General features: G+C 45.6%; 1 protein-coding gene across 1 annotated transcript in view; it reads left to right on the top strand.

Annotated features, from left to right (window-relative positions):
- Positions 1-14,607, top strand: part of TRAF3IP2 (TRAF3 interacting protein 2) — a 47,676-nt gene extending 33,069 nt beyond the window's left edge. Inside the window, exons 5-9 of the mRNA XM_054492235.2 lie at positions 268-356; positions 5,807-5,875; positions 6,980-7,096; positions 10,499-10,573; positions 13,998-14,607. Of these exons, the coding sequence (XP_054348210.1) occupies positions 268-356; positions 5,807-5,875; positions 6,980-7,096; positions 10,499-10,573; positions 13,998-14,144 (497 nt within the window). The 3' untranslated portion in view covers positions 14,145-14,607. The remainder of the gene's footprint in view (positions 1-267; positions 357-5,806; positions 5,876-6,979; positions 7,097-10,498; positions 10,574-13,997) is intronic.
- Positions 14,608-17,701: the final 3,094 nt, after the last annotated feature.

The raw sequence follows: 17,701 nt of genomic DNA, 5'->3' as shown, positions 1-17,701 counted from the left end.
AGCCTGCCAGTGCTCTCCTCTGTCGCTCTGATTTCCATTCACGCTGAGCAGTCTGCACTCCCTTGGACAGACCCGCTGGCATTTTGGGCCTGAGGAGCTGTGCCCTGAGGACAGCATACAATGCAGGCATAAGCTCTTAGAGCACCCCCAGCCCAAGGCTTCCTCTTATTATTCTAGAAGGACAAAAGATATTGCATACAATTTAGAAGTTTGTTTAGAATAGAATAATTTGATCAGTTTCTAATAAATGTAAAAATTTTCTCTTAGGGAAAGTCTTTATCACTTATTCGATGGACACAGCTATGGAGGTGGTGAAATTCGTGAACTTTTTGTTGGTAAATGGCTTCCAAACTGCAGTAAGTATTTTGTCCAAATAGATAACTGAACAGTTATAGTGAGTACAATGGAGAGAAAAGCAGCAGAAGAAAAAGTGTAATAGCTGTTGGTGTTTTAAATGATATTATTTGATTTATGTGATTATGCATTGAATGCTTATAGATTTAGGTAATAATTATTTTCTAGATTTTAAGCTATCTGAAGTCTCCAGCATTTTTTTCCTGTATGCTGTTTGAGTGACCCCAAGTACCTCTGAACAGCAAGATCAGTGCTAATGCTGACCACATATGCAGCGGCCCCTGGCCTGAAGGAAATGCCGGGCTCTTGCTGCACTTTGTACCTTTGTCCTTTCTCACCAATCATGCGCATTTTGGCTGAGCTTCCCATGATGCAGGAAGCTGCAGGCTTCACCATGGTCACCTGCTTATTTAACAAGGACCTGTTGTTCTGCACTGGGTTATGAGATTTGAAGTAGAATCCTGCAGCCTGAATCCCCCATTGCGCACAGCTGCCATTTTCATACCTTGATGCAGTGATGCTTCTGGATGGGTGATACTGGCCGGGTTTGGGGCTGGTCTAGTCCAGTTCCAGGGGAGGCTGACCTCACCCAGCCCTGCAAGCCCACTGTGATCTTGGCTCCAGAAATCTCAGGAAACACACACTGCCCCTGTCCCCCTATAGTCCCTTGACACAGTACAGCTTAAAGCCATGTAAATTTTTCTCTATGATAAATAAAGTACTACATGATGCTACTCAGGGGACTGGCTTTCCTCAAACACTGAGATAACTTCTTTTCCTTTCCAGAGTCCTCTTCTAGGCCTTTTCTAGTGAATTCTAGAGAGTGGTGAAAAATTAAGGGAAATATCTATGAATATAAATGTCTATGGGTAAAGAGGGATACTTAGTAACTAAATATCAATTTTAAAAGTTATTTAGTATTGTTTAACAGGAGTTTTTATTTGAAGCTTTCTTTATTCTACAAGATAATTTTTTTTTTTTTTGAGACAGAGTCTCGAACTGTTGCCTGGGCTGGTGTGCAGTGGCATGATCTTGGCTCACTGCAACCTCTGCCTCCCAGGTTCAGCCTCCCAAGTAGCTAGGATTACAGGTACCCACCACCATGCCCAGCTAATTTTTTTTTTTTTTTTTTGTATTTTTAGCAGAGATGGGGTTTCACTATGTTGGCCAGGCTGGTCACGAACTCCTGACCTCATGATCTGCCAACCTTGGCCTCCCAAAGTGCTGGGATTACAGGTGTGAGCCACTGCACGTGGCCAAGACAATTTTTTAAAAAAATGAAAATGAAAGTTCTTTTTTAAAAAATGCATACAACTTATACAATCCAACTCCATAACTATATAGAGACTAATATTTCCCTTTCTCATTGCTGGTATAAGAAAGCACTATAGCAGCCAGGCATAGTGGCTCATGCCTGTAATCCTAGCACTTTGGGAGGCCAAGGCAGACAAATTGCCTGAGCTCAGGAGTTCGAGATGAGCCTAGGCAACATGGAGAAACCCCATCTCGACTAAAATACAAACTATGGCCAGGCGCAGTGGCTCACACCTGTAATACTAGCACTCTGTAAGGCTGAGGCGGGCAGATCACCTGAGGTCAGGAGTTCAAGACCAGCCTAGACAACATAGTGAAACCCTATCTCTACAAAAAATACAAAAAAATTAGCCGAGTATGGTGGTGCATGCCTGTAGTCCCAGCTACTTGGGAGGCTGAGGCAGAATTGCTTGAACCCTGGAGGTGAAGGTTGCAGTGAGCCGAGATCTCGCCACTGTACTCCAGCCTGGGTGACAGAGCAAGGCTCTGTCTCAAAAAAAAAAAAAAAGTTGGCATGGTGGTGTGCGCCTGTAGTCCCAGCTACTTGGGAGGCTGAGGCACAAGAATTGCTTGAACCAGGGAGGTGGAAGTTGCAGTGAGTCGGCATCACACCACTGCACTCCAATCCAGCCTGGGCAACAGAGCAAGAGTCTGTCTCCAAAAAAAAGAAAAAAAGAAAGCACTGTGGCAACTGTGACATAAAATCAAATTACACTGGGTGTGGTGGTGCGTGCCTGTAGTCCCAGCTACTTGGGAGGCAGAGGTGGGAGGATGACTTGAGCCCAGGAGTTGGAGGCCAGCCTGGGCAATATAGCAAGACCAGGTCTGTAATATAAATAAATACTAAGACATAAGGCCAGCATTTCAGAAAAGATCTTACTTTTTGTCATTTCCAAAGACACATACGGATTGCCCCTGGAGGAGAGCTTAGGTTTTGTTTGTTTGTTTATCTTAGCAACCAGGGGCCACTTAGGCAGAATTTAAATCTGTCCCTGACCCTCATCTCTACAAAGACTTGTGGTAGAAATCACAGAGCCTGGTCCTGGACAGCTAAGTTATTATTGAAACATCTAGATCCCCTTAGTGGAATGAAACACTTCATGAGTAATTTAAGGAGAGTGTAATAAAGGGCCTATTACAAAGCTTTGGGTAGGTTTTAGAGAATCCAATTTTATTGGGGATAGTGCAGTATTCTGGCACTAGCAAAAGCAGGGAGTTGTTACTGCCCCTAGGTCTAAAGAGTCAAAGGAGGAATTCTTACTGGAAGATGAAGAGGATGGCTATATTAGTTTGCTAGGATTCCTATAAAGTACTACAGACTGAGTGGCTTAAGCATAGAAATTTATTTTCTCACAGTTCTGGAGGCTGGAAGTCCAAGATCAAGGTTTCAGCAGGGTTCATGTCATCCTGAGGCCTTTGTCCTTGGCTGGTAGCTGGCTGTCTTCTCCTTCTGTCCTCACATGGTCTCTCCTCTTTGTGGACACATGTCTGTGTTCTAATCTTGTCTTCTATGGACACCAGTTCTGTTGGATTAGGGCCCACACATATCACCTCTCTTTACCCTAATTACTTCTTTAAAAGTCCTATCTCCAAATACAGTCACATTCTGAGGTACTGGGAGATAGGGCTTCAACATAGGAATTTTGGGAACACAATTCAGCCCATAATAGTAGCTGTGTGGAGGAATGATCATAACAGGAGCTATGGACTTTGGGAGAGACTTGGAGAAACGAATGAAAGATATCCAGCTCATTGCACCACCCAGGATGTCCACTACAGTAGCTGGGAATAATTTAGAGTGCTTGGATAATAACAATAATCACTATTTTTTATTAATTTTTTTTGAGACAGGGTCTTGCTCTGTTGCCCAGGCTAGGGTGCAGTGGCACGATCTTGGCTCACTGCAACCTCTGCCTCCCAGGCTCAAGCAACTCTCCTGCCTCAGCTTCCTGAGTAACTGGGATTACAGGCACCTGCCACCAAGCTCAGCTAATTTTTTTTTGTATTTTTAGTAGAGACGGGTTTTCACCATGCTTGCCAGGCTGGTCTCACACTCCTAACCTCAAGTGATCCACCCCCCCTCAGCCTCCCAAAGTGCTGGGATTACAGGCGTGAGCCACCACGCCCGGCCAATTATCACCATTTATTGAGTGCTTATTTCCTGCCTGGCATTATGATAGGCCTTTTCCATGTTAACTCATTTTAGTTCTCACAACCACCCTAGGAAGTCAGTTTATTAACTACATATTACAAGTGAAGATAAGATTTAGAGAGTTTTAGTAACATTTCCAAAGTCATGCAGGTGGGAAGTGGCAAAGCCAAGACAGAACCCAAGCTGTCCATTTCTTCTCAACCCTGACACTATATTGCTTCTCTCCCATATAATAGCAATGGATTAGCGACACAGTCACAGAAAGCTACAAAAGCATTCTCAAGAGTAGTCGCTGGCCATCACACATTTGAAAATGGGAGTCATCTAAACCAAAATAACAGCCATTCCATTTTTCATGTAAAGACACATATTCTGAACTCTGTACTCTATGTATGTGATAGTTCGGTATACACAGGGCACGGTCTCTTTCCGTAGGAGGCTTAGCATCAGGTTGAAGAGACACAGCAGACATACATGAAACATGTCCTGAATAAAAGAATGTTATCATATGTGTTAATTGTCCAGTATCATTAGTGGTCACAATGGGGTAGAGTTAGGTGAAGTGAGGAAGAGGAGGAGATTGGCATGCGGGAAGGATTCACAGAGCAGGGGGGCTTGTGCTGTGCCTTTAGGGTACAGGGGACTCCAATGTGGGGAGTAAAGTAGACAGGACATGTGAGGAAAAGAGAGGCCAGGCTGGATCATGGATGGCACAGAAGGCTTGCTGAAGGACTTGGACTTGACTTGATCAGTCCTAAACAGTGGAGTGACATTTATTATTTATTTATTTTTTTTGAGACAGGGTCTTGGTCTTTTGCTCAGGCTGGGATGCAGCAACATGATCATAGCTCACTGCAGCCTCTACCTTCCACGCTTAACCCATCCTCCTGCCTCACCCTCCCGGGTAGCTGGGACTACAGGTTCATGTCACCATGTCTGGCTAATTTTTTGTATTTTTTGTAGAGATGGAGTATCGCCGTATTTCCCAGGCTGGTCTCGAACTCTTGGGTTCAAGTGATCTGCCTGCCACGGCCTCCCAAGTGCTGGGATTACAGGCATGAGCCATTGTGCCTGGCCTGGAATGACATTTAGGATAAGTAATCTGGGAGCAGTGCAGCTGAATCACATAACCCCTCCCCAGGGACACTCTCCCTGAGTCACCCATTCCAGTATATAATCCCTCTTCCCATTAAGAGCACCTCGTAAACACACACATGCACGCACACATGCACACACACACACACACTGCAGTATAAGCCTGAGCCCAAGAAGGGCCTTCTTATTTGGTTTCTTATAAAATAAAAAATAACTGATTTTCTCCTTTTAAAATACCCCTTCAAAAACTTGAACACTGATAGTAAATATCAGTCTTTTCAAGGCCTAAGAGTTCTACTTCTGACTTTCATCATAAACCTCTTCCCTACCATTTCAGTAATTGTTTTTGTGACTGTTCCTTGGCTCTGCTCCAAGTTTCATACAATCCTTTTGAAACATATAGATTGAAACAGTACATAATACCATAATAATGACCTCACTAATGCAAGTAAAGCACCACAATTGTATCTCAGTTACTTGTATGCCACACATCCATTAAAATGTTCCAGAATTATGTTTGCCTTTCAAATTTCTAAATTACAGATATATAATGTATGTATGTATATTGCTGGCTTATATCCAACTTAGTGGTATACCATGTCCCTCAGATTTTTAAAAACCTGATTATTGTGTAGCCATAGATATATTTTGATGTGTATCACAATATCCTAATTATGGACATAATATTAACTACTTAAATGCCTACTAATGTTGAAATAGGGAATATTTTCAGAAAATTATATTTTGTTTTTTAGACCTATGTGCTCCTCCTTGCAAAAAGCATTAGTTAAGTTTTGGAGCTTTAAATGTATATAGTATCCTGTTTTCTTCTGCTCTGCATCTTGAGAGAACCTCTCATTAAGGGCCAACTCCCACATCTTTTTTTTGCAGATTGACATATTTGAGGATAGAATCCGAGGCATTGATATCATTAAATGGATGGAGCGCTACCTTAGGGATGTAAGTACATTCCAAAAACCAGAGTTTGTTTTCTGGTGAGAAAGACAATGAGCTTATGAAGTTGTTTTATCAAAGAAACCCTGGCATACCCACCTAAGTCTGAAGCTGAGAAAGCCCCAACAAAGCCTCCCTTGTTGGAAGCCGTGCAAAGACTTGGAAAGGAAGGATGGAGTCGCCCTCTTGGACATGCACAGGCAGGAAATAACGGTCAAACCAGACACAGGTGGTTGATAACAATCAGAGGAAACAATCTTTTGATGAGAATAGGAAAGAAGGAAATGAAGGCGGAGAGTAGGGAGAGAGCAGCAGAATTCAATTTAATCTGAGGCCACCCCAAGTGTTTTGTAGAATTGGGCTGAAGAGGTTTCCTAGGCAGCCTCGCAGGCTGCACAGCACACCACCCCCGAGGTGCCCACGCGCAGCCCCGTGATTTGTTCTCCACTGACAGAATCTATACCAGCCACTGGGACACGTTGTGCTTTAACAAGATCGAAATTGATTGCTGCCAGCGTGTCCGTGTCGGCTGCTTCTTTCGGAGGGAGCCAGTGGGGGGACGGGAGTCTCAGCAGGCTGGGGTGTTGCACTTTTCCTTTTGTCTGCAGCCTGATGTTTGCTTTGTGCTGAAGGGTCTGTTCCTACTGACTGTGCTAATGTGTACACACAGAAGACAGGGCAGTCAAGAGTGCAGTGACTGGCAGCTCAGAACCAGCTGGAGGGAGGGAGGGTGCTTCTTACTGTTGGTGTTGCAGTGCCTTTTTGCCACGACACAGACTCACTCAGTGATTCGAGCTTTAGTTAGAGGTTTATTAGTGATGGTTGTGGAAAATGGTAGGCAAAAGCACATCTATTTGAGAGAGCCCCTCTCTGAGCCATGTGCTCTGCATGTTCGAGGTGGGGCTGGGCTGGAGGCAGAAGGGAGAAGCAGAGACAAGAGTCTGCCTGAGTGGGGGCCAGTGCTTCTCTTTCTATGGAGAATGAGCCTGGCCCTCCACCCCGTGTGTCAGAGAATGCCCACAGTCCTGCTGGCCAGATTCCAGCCTGCCTTCACCAAACGGACCACACTTTACACTTCCATAAACATGCCTTTCTCCCTCTCATTAACAGAAGACCGTGATGATAATCGTAGCAATCAGCCCCAAATACAAACAGGATGTGGAAGGCGCTGAGTCGCAGCTGGACGAGGATGAGCACGGCTTACATACTAAGTACATTCATCGAATGGTGAGTGGGGAGGGGATCACAACACCTCACTGTCCCCTGGGGATGGATACCTTGTCCAGGGAAGTCCCATTCTTTCCTAGAGACCAACTGAAGGCAGCATGATGCTGGGTGAAGAGTCTAGGCCTGCCTTCTCAGGAGAGGGACTGTTGGTTCTGGCTCCATCTACCTTAGGGACTGTGGGCAAGTCCCTGCACCTCTGGGACTCAGTTGTTCCTATCAGTTGCAAGGGGAGAGCAATCTGTGATCTCTAGGATCCAAGATTCTGGAAAGATGTGCTCTGCTGGCTTGGCTGTTTACCAGCAACTATGAAGTCCTAGGAGGCAGGAGACAGGGCGGTGAGGAGGGCTGGCCCCTGCAGCTGTATCAGGTTCTGTGCCCTACCTTTTCAGAAATGCAGGTGGCGTAGTGAAAGGGACACCTGCTGTTGCATCATGTGGGCCTGGTTAAAGTTGGCTTCCTCATGTACAGGCTGTGTGACTGTGGCCCCACTGCTTAAACTCTTTGTGCCTCAATGTCCCTATTCACAAAATGGGTTGCTAATACTTACAGGGTTGTCGTGAAGATGAAATGAAATGTTTTCAAAATATCTGGTGCATATCAGATGCTCAAACAAGGGAAGGGAGTGTTCTTAGCTCATGACAGGTGGGGAACTATGGGGCCTGGTTATATTCAAATCAGTGGGAGACATTTAGGATATTAAACTTATTCAGCATGGGATAAAATTAGAACATTCTGACCGAAACAATCACCCAGCTTTGGAACTGGCTGTTTTATGGGCTACCAATCCTCCTTCTCCCCATGATTATAGAGACGCTGTGGAGACAGTTTCTGCTTGACTAGGATGCGGTGCTACACTTGTGACTTTCAGGCTGTTCTGTGGAGTTCCCAATGGGTGTCCATATGTGCTGGAGGAGGGGCTGGGTCTGTGCCTCCCACCCCCACCTCACCCAGAGCTGTTCTGTACTTCTCAGGCTTGTTTGTTGTCCGAGAATTCTGAGATTTAAAAAGGCTTGGAAAATCACTGGACTAGAACTGATAAGCTCCATTTCAGCTCTAACACTTCATGAGGGGGAAGGCACCTGGAATGGGCATAGAGTGTCACTAAGATGGGAAGATGGGGAGGACACAGTCAGGCTGTCTCGGGGCACACAGCTTTACCTCAGGGGAAGCAGACGTAGGTCCCAGGTCTGTCCTGTGGGTCAGCAGTGTGGGAAAGGAGGAGGGTGTGTGTTCCCCATCTGAGTCTTCATGGTCTCTGTCTCCCTTTCCACCAAGTGCAGACCACTCATGTGAGCTCACAACCAAACCGAAGGAAGAGCCAAGGCAAGGTGATGAGGTTAAAAAGTGAGGCCAGGGAGTCAGGAGATAAGGCTCCCTCCTCTTCTGGTCTCAACCAGTCTCACAGCCCTTGTACAGTGCCCTGGAAAGGTATCATTTCTGGGAGTAAACTGCCTTAAAAGGTCATGGCTGTCTCTGGGTGCTGCCGGCCCTTGGTTGTCTGATGCACGTCTGCATGGCCTCAGAGCACCCGATGTCCTGTCTGCATCTCTAGGAACCTGCCAGTCTCAGAAGCTGACAGCTGGTGTGTGGGAAGGGCTCGAGGCCTCAGCCAGTTCCTAAGGAAACCTGTCTAGCTCTGTGGGTGTGTGGTGTAGCCAGGCAGTAATACACAGCTTGGCCTCAGAGCTTGTCTGACTGTACCAACTGGAACCAGACTGTCACCAAACTTGGTTTCTTGGGCCACAATGTCTTGGGCCCTTACTCATCATAGAAGAGGTCAAAGAGGTCAGATACAGAAGTGCCTTCCTGACTGCCTGGCTGACTTCCTGCACCCCTCTAGGCAACAGAAAACCCTGGAACAATAAGAACTTGGCCATGACAGAGGTAGTGCAGAGGTACTGATGAGTAACTGCATCATAGAGCGAATTAGTTTACAGAAACTCAGTATCTGGAAGGGTGAGAGAAAATAAAAATGCACTGCTGCTGGCTGGCCCCTCCACAGGCTGGGCAGCCTAGTGCACAAACCAAACTTCACAGTATACGGAGTCCTAGAAGTCAAACAAAACTCAGTGCTTCACTTGTAACTTATGCACCGCATCCCCTTCCTTTCATGTGTACTCGGTGCTGGTGTGGTGGGTGCTTCTAGCTGCACAGTACTTGGGTCATTTTAAAATATGTTCTTGGTGTTATCTTATGGTTTTTAGAGAGAGGTAGTTCCGAAAAAAACACCTTGTGGAGGATTTGTGTGTGTTGTGTGATCGTGTGTGTGTGTGTGTGCGTATGCGACTATGTGAGAGTGTGTGTTTATGAGGGGTTTCTATGGTGATTTCAATAACCAGCCATCACCACTGTCACTTTCTTCTCTGTTCTGTTATTTCCATGCACAATGAAAACTTCTCAGTTATAAAAATGAATTGGAAGATGAAATGGCTGGAAACACATAATTCCTCGTCTCCTTCTCATCAGATGACTGAAAACTTTGTGCTGGTCACAGGATTTGGAAGACTCTAACTCCCCTCCTATTGAAAAATCTGATTTTTGAGAGAGTTCTTGGTAGCTAAATCTTCTTGGGCTACCGCAGTGTCATAGCATATTGGAACTGGTGTGAGGAACCTAAAGCCTGGCAGACGGAGCTCTTCGCAATTGACATCCCCTCTCTGCCAAGCCCATCTTGTGCTCTAGTCACAGTGCATTAGTAGCTGGTCCCAACCACATCAACACACTTTCACACCTCCAGACATTTGCTCATGCTGTTGCCTCTGCCTCTATTTTCCCTACTTGACCAAAATCTTTTCTTTCAGTGCCCAAATGAACCCTCTTTTGTAACTGTCCTTCCAATCTCTGATGTAGAATGGATGGCCCCCATTCTGGGCTTCCAGAGCAATTGTTCATACTTTTCACCCGGTACTCTGGTTGGTAATTTCCCTTTGTGCCTGCTCACTAGACTGCTGACTTTGTGAAGATAGGGACTACATCTGTGGTGTTCTGCTAAGCTGGTTCTCCTGATTTGTAGCACTTACCTATTTCCATGGTATAAATACTCTCCAATACCATCACCAATTTCAAGCTATCAGTGTGAAGTCACCGAACACAGAATTAGGAAGAGATGCACACAACCAGCTTTTGTGAGCTGCTGCAAGCCAGTTCCAGCATACCCTGGAAGGTATCCTAATCCTTAAAACCCAAAGTCTGACATAGAATGTGACTTCTGATAGGCCTCCAATAAATGACTGATGAGTGAATGGAATAGATGTGTAATGGGGAGGCCTTAAAATGTTAAGTGTGTGGCACTCAAGTATGGAAATCAGAATAAAAATGCCATGTGGACGTGCATGATTATGGGTACCATTAATTCCTCATCCTCATTCCTGAAATTAAACCTTCAAATTTGTTTGGTTTCAGATGCAGATTGAGTTCATAAAACAAGGAAGCATGAATTTCAGATTCATCCCTGTGCTCTTCCCAAATGCTAAGAAGGTAAACAAACAAACAAACAAAATCCTCATAATTCAATCTATGGTTCGCTTTGCCATCTCGGATTTTAAGTGGAAAATCTTGTCCATTCTTTTTTTCTTTCTTTTCTTTTTTTGAGATGGAGTCTCGCTGTGTTGCCCAGCCTGGAGTGCAATGGCATGACCTTGGCTCACTGCAACCTCCGCTTCCTGGCTTCAAGTGATTCTCCTGCTTCAGCTTCCCAAGTAGCTGGGATTACAGGTCCCTGCCACTACGCCTGGCTAATTTTTTTTATTTTTAGTAGAGATGGGGTTTCACCATGTTGGCCAGGCTGGTCTTGAACTCCTGACCTCAGGTGATCTGCCTGCCTCAGCCTCCCAAAGTGCTGGGATTACAGGCATGAACCACCGTGTCTGCCATCAATTCTTTATCAATCCTTAGAGATAACAATGTTACCAGAAAGATCAACAAGTTGTACCACTCAGTTCAGCAGTATGAATCAGGAGGGTTTTAAAGCTATCTGATAGGATCACTGCTGTCCTAATTGTTCAAAGAACCGTTGCACACAAAGATGTAGTTTCTGTTTTAACTCAAGAGAGAAAAAGAGAAGGTTCATGTGATACTTTTTATCTCTTGTATATAAAAGTCAAGATGTGTATGGTTTTTGCTGGCTGTTCCAGGGAGGCATTTCATTGCACATAGTTCAGCGCTCAGAGCTAATGATTACAGGAATTAAATCTGTAGTTACCAGAGTGAACTTTGCTGTGATTCATATGAGGCTTTTCACACCAGAAGGGTCTGCCAGCAAGTTTGGAGAATGGGGGCAAAACCACCTGAGGCCACATGCCATGCTTGGCAAAGGGAAGGCAGTGGTGGAGTAAACATGTTGAGAATCAGACCACAGCACCCTAAACTCAGGCCCTGTTTCACCCTGGAGGGATCCTCAGATGTCAAGACTGCACTGAGACCCCTGTCCTGGATGAGGGAGGCTCCAGTTTATGGGAACGGGACACCTCAGGCTGTATGGTGCACAGCCTGTGCAATGGCACACCTTTCTATCCTCCCTGCGCTGCCTTTGCCCAGAGTCTCACTGCTGTCACTTACTGATGAGTCTCCTTACTGGTCTCATCTCCACTTTGACCTTGTGCTAGCCATCCTCTGCTCTGCCATCAAAGAGGAACATCCAAAATGTAGGTCTGATCTGTTTCTTGGTAGCTTAAAAATTTTGTGCTGTTTTCCCATTGACTACAAGATCATATCCACCTTTTTTAGCATGAGCTGTGAGGCCTCTCAGAAGAGGACTGTGTCCCCTTGCGTTGTTTTCTCTCATCACCCTCTGTAGATGCTCTGTGCTCTGGTCACCCTGGACCACTTCAGCATGCCCTCACACATGCTGTGTTCTTTTGTGTCTCTGTGCCTTTGCCTTTTCTGTTCCATCTGCTTGCAATGCCCATCCCTAACTTGCCTGCCTAGTGAACTCTTACCCTTATATCACCAATCTCTCTAGCCTCCCCGACACCTCTTTTGCTTGTTTGTTTGTTTGTTTGTTTTGAGACGGAGTCTTGCTCTGTCGTCAGGCTGGAGTGTAGTGGTGTGATCTCGGCTCACTGCAACCTCCGCCTCCCGGGTTCAAGCGATTCTCCTGCCTCAGCCTCCCGACTATCTGGGACTACAGGCATGTGCCACTACGCCCAGCTAATTTTTGTATTTTTAGTGGAGACAGAGTTTCACCATGTTGGCCAGGATGGTCTTGTTCTCTTGACCTCGTGATCCACCTGCCTGGGCCTCCCAAAGTGTTTCTTTCTTTCTTTTTTTTTTGAGACAGGGTCTTGCTCTGTTGCCCAGGCTGGAGTGCAGTGGTGCAATCTCAGCTCACTGCAACCTCCACCTCCCAGGTTCAAGCAATTCTCCTGCCTCAGCCTCCCAAGTAGCTGGGGTTATAGGTGCTCGCCACCACGCCCAGCTAATTTTTGTATGTTTAGTAGAGACAGGGTTTCACCATGTTGGCCAGGCTGGTCTTGAACTCCTGACCTCAGGTAATCCACTCTCCTCAGCCTCCCCAGTGCTGGGATTATAGGTGTGAGCCACTGCGCCCTGCCCTGACACCTCTTTACCTCCATGCTGATATATTTCATTGTCCCTTTCTTAAGAGTGCTTAATTCTAGCACCTTGGGTCAATGGTATGTGTTTGGGTTGAGGGTACTGGGAATAATTGTTGAGAATTATTGGAGCATGGCGATATACAAAATAGACCAAATTTTCATTGGTTTTGTTATTATTTTTAAATCTCCTTCAGACAATGCCCGTATTACCTGAGCTCAGCACAGGCTGCTCTCACCACCTGTCCCCTTGGTACACCATTGACTAGAAAATCGTTTGTTGACATTTTGCTTTCATCCTAAGATTTGAAATCCTCAAGGCAGTCCCTGCGTCCTTTTCATTTGGGCATCCTCAGTACTCAACATGATGCCTGCCAGGCAGCAGGTGCTGCTTCTAAGCACAGTACCTAGAGAAGTCCCGTCCTATAGTCCCTAGGAGTTAGACTCAAAAGCAAAGGCCTTACGGTGGCCTACAGGGCGCTATCCGATACAGCCCCTTCTACTTCCAGACCTCTGCACCTACTCACTCTGCTCTACTCACAGTGGCCTTGTTGCTTGTGAACAGACCCAACACACTCCCTCCACAGGGCCTTCGCACTGACTCTCTATCTGCCTGGACCCAGACAACCACAGAGCTTGCTTCTTCCACTCTTTTAGGTCTTTGCTCATTTTCTCAGTGAGACCTCTCCTAAGCACCCTATTTAAAACTGCAAATCTTTCACCCTTGCCCCAGCACTCCCTGTCCCCTTTCTTGTTTAATTCTTCTCCACAGTATGCATCACTGTTGAACACACTATCCATTTTACTTATTATCTGCCTCTCCCCACCAGAACATCCACTCCATGAGGGCAGTCTGACACTGCACCCCCAGGATCCATGGCTAACGGTTTCTGCCTCTGCCTCATCACTGAGGTCTGATGGGCTCCTTCTACTGCAGGCCAGACCTGGGGCTGGAGTTAAAGGGTAATGAATTGACTTCAGCGTACGGCCCTGGCATACTTCTTCTGAAGTCACAGGGGAATTCACATCACTCTGTGTGACCTCTGTCCTACCCCTTTTATGTGAGGGTGGTGAAAAGCACGTTGAAATGCAAAGGGTAGGTAGCCTGGGAGACTGACAGAAAATGCTGTACACATGTGGTTTTTATAATGAGATATACAGCTTGTACCCGAAGCCAAGAACATTTCACAGGCTAAACCTTTCCAAAAGCAAAACAGCACAACTCCCAGGATAGTTTGGTAGGAAACGCCCATGTAGGGAAAGCCAGAAATGTTTGGGAACTGAGCCTGGGATCTGGAATCCAGGTTTTTCTCTAATGACCTTTGCTCCTGTCATTCTGCCTCCCATAGGAGCATGTGCCCACCTGGCTTCAGAACACTCACGTCTACAGCTGGCCCAAGAATAAAAAAAACATCCTGCTGCGGCTGCTGAGAGAGGAAGAATATGTGGCTCCTCCACGGGGGCCTCTGCCCACCCTTCAGGTGGTTCCCTTGTGACACCGTTCATCCCCAGATCATTGAGGCCAGGCCATGTTTGGGGCCCTGTTCTGACAGCATTCTAGCTGAGGCTGGTCGTTAGCACTCCTGGCTGGTTTTTTCTCTGTTCCTCCCGGAGAGGCCCTCTGGCCCCCAGGAAACCTGTTGTGCAGAGCTCTTCCCCGGAGACCTCCACACACCTTGGCTTTGAAGTGGAGTCTGTGGCTGCTCTGCATTCTCTGCTTTTAAAAAACCCACTGCAGGTGCCAGTGTCCCACATGTTCCTCCTGACAGTTTGATGTGTCCATTCTGGGCCTCTCAGTGCTTAGCAAGTAGATAATGTAAGGGATGTGGCAGCAAATGGAAATGACTACAAACACTCTCCTATCACGTCAGGCTACTTTTATTGAGTTAGCCAGATGCTTGTGTATCCTCAGACCAAACTGATTCATGTACAAATAATAAAATGTTTACTCTTTTGTAAGATTATGTTTTACTTATCTCAAAGGAGATAGATACATAAAATTTATAATGATATGGGCAGTTGCTTCCAGGGACATCAACAAAGCTGCTTAGATATAATATTAGATAAATATAACAGACCACTCTGTATTAACAGATTAAAGCCAGCTAGTTAAACAACCCTTTTTAACCATAATCATGGAAGCTTTATTCTTGCAATAAAGATTTTTAGGCTGGGCGCAGTGGCTCACACACACCTGTAATCCCAGCACTTTGGGAAGCTGAGGCAGGCAGATCATTTGAGGTCAGGAGTTTGAGACCAGCCTGGCCAGCATGGTGAAACCCCGTCTCTTCTAAAATTACAAAAAAGTTAGCCGGGCATGGTGGTGCGCACCTGTAATCCCAGCTACTTGGGAGGCTGAGGCAGGAGAATCACTTGAACCCAGGAGGCAGAGGTTGCAGTGAGCCGAGATCATGCCACTGCACTCTAGCTTGGGAGACAGAGCGAGACTCCGTCTCAAAAAACAAACAAAAAAAACCACCCATTTTTAACAAAACAACTTTATATAGCATACAACCATGATTCTAAATAGTATGATTATGGTTCTCAGGATCTGACTACATAGGTAAAAATATTTGCCATACGTGTATGAAGTGATAGGGGATGTAGGCTGGAATTGTAGTCTGTGTTCTAATTTTGGTTCTACCACCAATTAGCTGTATGACCTTTAGCAAGTCCTTTCACTTTTCTTAGATTCCAGGGACTCATTTATAAAATGACATGGACAAAAGCATCTCTAATCACTCTAAAAGATTTGAAGTCTAGGACCTAAATTCTAAATACTCTTTTAAGGAGTGACTGAGTTTTCATTTTCATAATTATGTCTCTCAGAGGACAAATTTATATTTTCTTAACAGAGACATTTTCTTCTTCTTTTTTTTGTTTGAGACAGAGTCTCGCTTTGTCATCCAGGCTGGAGTGCAGTGGCGCAATCTTGGCTCACTGCAACCTGCGCCTCCTGGGTTCAAGTGATTCTTCTGTTTCAACCTCCCAAGTAGCTAGGCCTATAGGCGCCTGCCACCATGCCTGGCTAATTTTTGTATTTTTAGTAGAGACGGGGTTTCATATTGGCCAGACTAGGCTCAAACTCCTGACCTTGTGATCCGCCCGCCTCAGCCTCCCAAAGTGCTGGGATTACAGGTGTGAGCCACCACGCCCAGCCAACATTTTCCTCTTTTAAAAAATATCTTCTCACGCCTGTAATCCCAGCACTTTGGGAGGCCGAGGCAGGCGGATCACGAGGTCAGGAGATCAAGACCATCCTGGCTAACACAGTGAAACCCCGTCTCTACTAAAAATACAAAAAAAATAGCTGCGCGTGGTGGCAGGCACCTGTAGTCCCAGCTACTGGGGAGGCTGAGGCAGGAGAATGGTGTCAACCCAGGAGGCGGAGTTTGCAGTGAGCCGAGATTGCGCCACTGCACTCCGGCCTGGGCGACAGAGTGAGACTCCGTCTCAAAAAAACAAATCTTCAACAATACCCTCAGGTTGATAATTTTGGATGTCTATCTGTATCTATAGATCTTGTTTACCTGGTCTCCAGAAAAAGAACACATACACATATCCATATATAAAATATGTATACATGTATCAAATCTATGTAAACTATAAAGGTGGGATGGCTTTAATTATGGCCCAAGCTACTAAGCCAATGAAGACTTTTTGGGGCTGAAAGCTATTGCTTCCCCTTCTTTATCTACTAGCCTCTTAAACAAGGCTCACTTGTGCTACAAGACAGTCCACCTTTTTTTTTCTGAGACAGGGTTTCACTCTTTCCCAGACTGCGGTACAGTGACACAGTCTCAGCTCACTGCAGCTTTGACCTTGCCGGGCTCAGGTGATCCTTCCACTTCAGCCTCCCAAGTAGCAGGGACTATAGGTGTGCACCAACATGCTTGGTTAATTTTTGTATTTTTTGTAGAGACAGGGTTTTGCCATGTTGTCCAGGCTAGTCTGGAATTCCTGGGCTCAAGTGATTCACCTGCCTCGCCCTCCCAAATTGCTGGGATTACAGACTGGAGCCACCACGCCCAGCCCAGTCCAGCTCTTATATGTCAGCACAGGGAAAGGACAAATACTTGTCAACTATAAATAAGAAACATTGCTAATGCATTGCAAAGAACACTAGTTTCATTTAGTTTATAACTTAGATGTCCACTGGGTGAGACGAATGTCTTTGTTCTTTAAAAAATAGGAAAAGAGAAGAAAAACTAGCAAAACATAAGTACTCATTTATAAGACTTTATGACATGTAACATTAGTTCCGTAGTTTTGAGACCTGGTAGAACTGACTTTCATATTTGGATAACCTGGAAAACACACAAACACAAACTTCAATTCTTCTCTTTTTTCATTATCTTTTTTAGTCTGAGGTGACACCATCATTAAGGACTCGACACACGTTTGTAAATAAAATGACATCAGCAATTACTCTGAAATGTTTCTAGTTTGCAAAGATTTAGTAATGTGATGTTATTAACCCTTCCTCCCTTCAGAGACCTGTCCTAAGCTCTGAACCACTCATTCCTTCTACTCTTCCTACCCCAAGTGGTTGATGAGCAGTGGTCCCTGGTGTTCCACAAAGAGTCATTAAAGTGCTACAGCTGGTAGCACTGGTAGCAAAAACACAAACCAAAAAGTACACATACACACACACACACTTGGCCAAGTGATGAAAGCTTGGCCCCTGAAATTTCTATGAGATCCGATGACCACCAACATCAAAGCTTTTTTTTTTTTTTTTTTGAGACGGAGTCTCGCTCTGTCACCCAGGCTGGAGCGCAGTGGTGCCATCACGGCTCACTGCAACCTCCACCTCCCGGGTTCAAGTGATTCTCCTGCCTCAGCCTCTCGAGTAGCTGTGACTACAGGCACCTGCCACCATGCCTGGCTAATTTTTTGTATTTTTAGTAGAGACGGGGTTTCACCATGTTAGCCAGGATGGTCTTGATCTCCTGACCTCGTGATCCATCCGCCTTGGCCTCCCAAAGTGCTGGGATTACAGGCGTGAGCCACTGCGCCCGGCCCATCAAAGGAATTATAACAACAACTATTT

Source organism: Pongo pygmaeus, chromosome 5, assembly GCF_028885625.2.
Source record: "Pongo pygmaeus isolate AG05252 chromosome 5, NHGRI_mPonPyg2-v2.0_pri, whole genome shotgun sequence".
Classification (NCBI taxonomy): domain Eukaryota; kingdom Metazoa; phylum Chordata; class Mammalia; order Primates; family Hominidae; genus Pongo; species Pongo pygmaeus.
The sequence above is the reverse complement of the archived record's forward strand: the minus strand, read 5'-3'. Positions and strand labels throughout refer to the sequence as shown.